At 35.6% G+C, this 6,574-nt stretch overlaps 1 protein-coding gene across 1 annotated transcript in view; it reads right to left on the minus strand.

Moving 5' to 3' along the window:
* Nucleotides 1-1,823: 1,823 nt before the first annotated feature.
* The window catches only part of LOC108371671 (pre-mRNA-splicing regulator female-lethal(2)D-like), a gene marked incomplete at its 3' end in the record, with an annotated part of 36,095 nt that continues 31,344 nt past the window's right edge, over nucleotides 1,824-6,574 (minus strand). Inside the window, exon 2 of the mRNA XM_017627276.1 lies at nucleotides 1,824-2,173. Within this exon, the coding sequence (XP_017482765.1) occupies nucleotides 1,824-2,173 (350 nt within the window). The remainder of the gene's footprint in view (nucleotides 2,174-6,574) is intronic.

Below are 6,574 nucleotides of genomic sequence, written 5' to 3' on the forward strand. Positions count from 1 at the left end.
AACTGATTTCATTGTCACATATGAAAAATATGAGTTTAAAGGCAAAAGGCCCGAAAAGTATATATTAGGAATCAAGAAATTTGCATTAAAAAGCTTCCTAAAACTATGCTTACGATTTTTGAGCAGCATATACCTTTCTTGAATGCTGATGGGAGTTCGCAAATGCTGATACATATTGAATGAATAAAGAAAGCACGGCCGAGTTGAGTTTTTAATAGAATAGAAAAAGTGAGTGAGTTAAAAGAAGTAAAAACCTCGCATAAGAAAATTATTTAAAATAATTGGTATGTAAAATTTATCCCAGCCTTTTGCTTCAAGTTTCACTTAAAGCTGTAGAGACACCAGAAATACATTGAGAGCGATAGAGATGCTAGCTACTTGGCAGCTAGTTGAGAAGTTCAGAGCACGAACGACAGATATTAAAAATCAGTATCAACGGGTCATACAGAAAACGTTGCATACTTTTTGGCACACTATTTGTCGTAAAAGCCGTATTCCCTCAAAGTCACAAACTGGTGTGATTTCTAATGCGCCTCAACGTTTGCCGCTGCAGCAAATACGCCGCCACAAAACTAATTTTGAAGTTTTTGTAGTTTTTGTGTATTTTTCTAGCACTTAAAATCGAATTTTTGTAGCACACTTTGCGGCGCACAAGAAATCACAGCAGTGAGGCGCTACAATTTGTGACTCTGCTAGAATATAGGGGCAAATTCAAATTCGAATAAAAATGTTGCACTGATTAAACTATAAAAATAATAATTTACGAAATTTAAATGAATTTCGTGGAATACCGCGAGTTTTTCAAAATTAATGTATCTATGCTGTTGTCGGTTAAAAGTACACCTTTATCCGACATTTATAAGTGTTTTGATTTATCGCTTCGCGAGGCGCTAAAAAATTCCAGTTTGATTACATTTAACCTCGTAATTAGTACAATGTATTTCTGATTACCAAACATTCCACCTAAGAAATATTTAGAAAACTCAACAAACATTTCCCTACCATCGATTTTTTAATAAATTAATGCAATCTTAAAAGCTCATTATGGCCAACACTGCTCCACACCGCGGCATCATAAACAATTGGCGCGCGACGCCATATTACAGCCATTAGCGGGCACCACACACTTTTCACCAGTACCGTAACTGTCGTAAAATTCTAACTTAATTTCCGCTAGCGGGTGAAGAGAAATTCCCCACCATATGCAGCGCCTCAATGGGTATAATAAACCATTTAAGAATGGCGCTTTCGCCGAAATTATGTGCTCATATAACTACGTTGGCGTTTTCAATGAAGGCAAGTAACAGACAATGTTGCAAGGCCAACCACGACGTGCTCACACACATAAATATATATTTTTCTTTGCTTTTAAGCAGGTAATCTGCTGCTCATATTGGCTGCTACTTAAGTAAATGCTATGCGCCGCGCGGCGCTAAGGAAAATCGCCTCACAATTTAAGCTTGCGTGCTTGAAGGAAATCTGTTTGCCTTATAAGCGTGGCACACGAAAGTAGCGAGTGGTGGAGTAAAAGTGTTGAGGAAAATGCGAGAAATTATTCCAAATGCTTTCTACCACACCGACTTAAGTTATTAGACGCATTAAGAAGTTTGAGCGCGTTGATAAGTATGTAAAGGTGACGCCATTGTTAGTCTACGCTGGCAGCGGCAGTCGAAGGATAAAGGACATGCATACGTATATTTGCATATATGTATATGTAGTTTTTAAGCCAAAAAAACACACACACACCTCCTACACACGCGGCTAGTCAAACGACGCATTCTACCGCAGAACGCCCTCGCTCGCTGTCCCGCCCATTCACTTACCGCATTTCAAAATCACGCAACTCCTCAAATGTCAACGTATTTGTTACATCCAACAATTGCCGCATATTTTCATCACGTTTCTGTTGTTGTTGTTGTTGTTGTTGCTGCTGTTGTTGTTGCGAAGCTGACTGATGTTGATGATGTGCACCCGCTGGGTGATGTGGTGGATGTTGCAATTGTTGTGAGTTACGCTTGCGTGCGTGTGCTGATGTGTGTATTGTGCCGGCGGTAGCGGTTACTCCAGTTGCTCCAGTTGCTGTTAGGGTCTCTTTGCCCTGTTCGACGCTGATGAAATCACCTTCATTCTTGATAAGCAACGTTTCCACGGTGTTGTCTAAGCTCAAGGACGGCTGTTGTGGCACAGCAACAGTAAAAGATAATTCCCCGAAGTTCGCGAAAACACACAGAAAATCGGTGTGTGTAGGATGGATTGCGAATGTCATGAAAAGAGAAAAAGAAAAGAAAGAAAGTTATAGGTTATGCAAACATATCGCACGGTTGAACTTATGTACTAGATAGTCTTTTACGCATACATTATGGACTTAACTGTAAATTGCAATTTTATGCGGTGAGCACTTGTAGCTGATAGTCAGATGCAAAGCTTTCTTATATAAGTATGAATGTATGAAGAGTAGTGCTACTCTATGCGAGTATAGCTCAACATGTTGCACGTTGTAGCTGTTAGCTGTACGCAACTTGCACTGTAGTGGCAACTTGTGTGCATATTTAAGTGCAGAGGAAGAAATGATTTTGAACGCAACATTTTCTGTTGAGAATTTAGCTATGCATAAACACGTCTTCTGAAAGCACTGCAATACTTTTGGGGATTTTGAGTTGTAAAAGAGATGCTTGCATGAGTGTGTTTAGAGAGACGTAAATAACTACAAATACTTGCATATGCTTGTTGATCATTTTATAAGTCCGTAACACGTATGTTAGTATGTTGGGCACTTAGCATAAAATTCAAAAAAAAAAAAACTGCAACGACTAAATACATTTTCAAGCAACAGAAATAATGAAAAATATTTCTAGTGATTTTTCTTGAGAGTTGTATTCCAAACTTTACGCAATCCGCAATGAAGTGTACTAGAAATTTATTCACAATGTATGTAGGTTCAAAATAAGTTTTACTTATTGCAAATACTTTAAAATTTCTGCTTAAAATAAGTATTTTTTTAAATATATTCTCTTAGCTCTCTCTGCGCATGTATTTACTTCCCTCTGTTTTTTTTTCTCACAAATATGCTATTCCTTTGCATTTCAATTAAATAAGCTTTATTTTATTTTGCGCCACAACGGCTTAAAAATACATACAATAAAAGCTTAGGCTACTTTATAAAAATACTTAGTAATACTTTAATGCGTTTGTTTACTTTGGCGCTGCTTATATGTATGTGTGCATACATGTAACTACTTTTATACATACATAAGTACATGCAACACAATTCTATTTGGCAAAGCCTATTGTTGAGAGGAGTATTTTTTCTATCGAAGATAAAACACATTTATTTTTTCTAATGGCGATTTCGTTTCTACCGAAAAAGGTTACCTTCTTTTTGCCCTCTACGTACAAATACCAAGAAGAGGGCAATGAGAAGGCAACATTTTTTGTAGAAACGAAAACGCCATTAGCCTTTAGATGTGTATACTTTTGTAAAGAATTCTAGAATTTATTAGTACAATTCGAAAGCTACTTAGTTTGTGAAGTATGCATGAAAAAAATATGAGTTTTTATATTCAAAGGTAGCTACGTGGCGTATGAGTAACATTATGTGGCTTTACTGTACTGAAAATAACAGTTAAATATCAACATTTTTATTTTAAATCTTTGCAAAATCGTTAACTTTAGACTTCCGGTTTAATAAAGACTGCATTTTTATGACCCTTTTAAATCTCTTATTACCTAAGATTTAAATCTGGAAATAACAGTAAAATCATTAAAAAAAATTAAATTGGATTGGAAAAATATAAGTTTGGTTTATGATTTTTATTATAAAGATTATGGCCGTGACGGTCCCTGTTTACATCCGTTCATTTACTCTTCAATAATGTCATAACTCAAAAAAAAACCAAACTCCAAAACGGCTTTAAAGTTGTGAATTTACTTACATATATATGTATGTATGTAGTCCCGTAGTAAAAATTAGTACATATTTTGTTCTAGTGGGCTACTGGTAATCGATACATCTTTAAAATTTTTTGCAACATAGAAAAAGAAGTAGTGGTAACTTCTGCTGACTTAACCCAAAAATTTGTAAATACTAATTGTAGTAAATGAGCGATATGTGCTAAGAGTGACAGTTACTGCCAAAATTTTACCACTTTTCTCTCTTTGAAAAACGAAAGCAGTAAGCTTAGTATTAGTCTTTGTGTTTTTATTCGTCATCGTTTAAGACATCGTCGTCCTATTCGTATTCATCTCCGTAAACGTATTCATCTTCGTATTACTTATTACTATTCATATTACTCTTCGCCTTCATGTTCGAATTCGTATTCGTTTTCGTATTTGTCCTTCTATTGATATTCGTCTTCGGTTGGACTTCACAGTCGTATGAGTTTTCGCCTTTATATTGTTCTTCGCATTTGTCTTCGCAGTCGTCATCGTGTTAAACTTGGTATTTTTTTAGTTATCGCCTTTATATTCGTTTTTGTATTCGTTTTGATTTTCGTCTTCGTGTTTGTCATCGTATTCGCTTTTGAATTCTTCTCTGTATTTGTCTTCGTATTTGCCTTATATTCGTGTTCGTATTCGTCTTTATATTCGTGCTCGTAATCATATTCGTTTTCTTCTCCCATAGTTGGTCTTCATATTAATTTTCGTATTTGTTCTCATGTTGGTGTTAGTCGCCGTATTCATCTTCGTATTCGCCTTGGTGCTCGTATTCGAAGCAAAAAACAAATAAAAAATTAATATGAAAAAACAAACAATTTTGAAACTATAAAAACCATTCCGATCTCTCCAGTAAAACCGCCTAACAAAGGCGGACAAAGTTTATGCTGGCGTATTAATAAGGCAATATTTCATTGGGTTCGCAAATAATATTTCTACAATTCACTAGAAATATGCAGATGAATGTAGTTAAAGATGCCCTTTTAATATAAGCTTAATAAAAATATTAAATTTGTTAAGTGAAAATAATTTTTTTTCTGTGTTTCCTAAAGTCACTTAAGTGGTTTTAATAAAATGCAATGAATATATGTATGCCTATAAAGTGTGTTCTTCCTAAAATAAAGTTTTAAAATACACGATTGAAATACTTCAAGAAAAGAGTGAGAACTCCTGAGAGTGTAACTCGAGTAACTCTCTTAAGCTACTAATAATAATATTTGGTTAATATTTGGTTGCTTAAAAATACGGAATTATTAGTAGTGTTTAAGTGAAACTTTGCTTTCCATATTGGCTTCATTGAACGAAGTTCCAAATTTGTTGGAGAAAATGTCGATTTCATATACATAAATGCGTACATATGCACATAACACGCAGAAGAAGAAAAATTGATAAGTTGCCCATACGCCCCGTCATGTACGCCCCTTTTTTTTGTGTACACGCCTAAATAATTTTTTTTAATATTTCATTAATTTCTAATTATGACCGTGAGAGTTTTTTGACTAAATTTTTTTTTTATATCTTTTTAGCCTTCATGTTTGCCATATCTACGTACATATTTCTAAAATATATTCAGCGTCGTTTCACCCTAAATCACTTGCACTATAAGCCAAAAAAAAAAACATTGCAATTCCTTCCTCTTTGCCCGCCACTTATTGCCACACTCCACCTACTTACTCGGAATTTTGCAACCTTGCTCCAGTTTACATTTAATTTATCATTACTTTTTTCCTTCTGCATTTTCACACCTCAATGACGAGATAACAAAATGCTGTCAGTGCGGCCTTATGTCAGCAACAGCATATCGGTTTTCATTATTTTCATTTTGTGGCTGCCTGCCGCTAATGTTGCCATTTTTTACTACCTTCATTCCATTAAAAACCCTTTAAGTAGTGAAAACGTTCTCTGCTCATTCCATTTTTTTTTTTTTGTTTTATTTTGCTGGCACACTTTCATTCAGTTGGAGCTAGTTTGGAGGTCGTCGGACGTTGTTGCATGCAACATGCTTTTAAGGTGAAACAAACTTATCGCTGTGTGTTTGCAATAAAACTCTCAATAGTGAGAACAACAACTACATACATACATACATATGCATGCAATGCGCCATCTACATATAAGCACCTGCGCATGCAACAACAAAGCAGCCAGCAACAGCCATAAAACCCACACAAACAACATCGACAAGTTAGTCAACGAATCGGTCTCAATGTTGCTTTTATAGCTGCTTTCAGTGATTTCCTGTCGGCGATTCGAGCTTGGCACCACCAGCAACTCCCCGGCAAAGGTGGGTTTTATACGTTGCAATGTTCTTCCTTTCACTCTCGTTGATGTGGCTGTTGCAAGCATAAAGAAAGGTATGGTACGCAATAAACCAACAATGAAATTTTTTCCTTTACTTTGCTTGTAGTTGTAGCTTTTTCGTGCTTCACCTGTACTTTCGAACACACATGCATACATATAACGGGTGATTTTTTTGAGGTTAGGATTTTCATGCATTAGTATTTGACAGATCACGTGGGATTTCAGACATGGTGTCAAAGAGAAAGATGCTCAGTATGCTTTGACATTTCATCATGAATAGACTTACTAACGAGCAACGCTTGCAAATCATTGAATTTTATTACCAAAATCAGTGTTCGGTTCG

Source organism: Rhagoletis zephyria, unplaced genomic scaffold, assembly GCF_001687245.7.
Source record: "Rhagoletis zephyria isolate East Lansing unplaced genomic scaffold, Rhagoletis_zephyria_1.1 Rzeph_scaffold_05136, whole genome shotgun sequence".
NCBI classification, from domain to species: Eukaryota; Metazoa; Arthropoda; class Insecta; order Diptera; family Tephritidae; genus Rhagoletis; species Rhagoletis zephyria.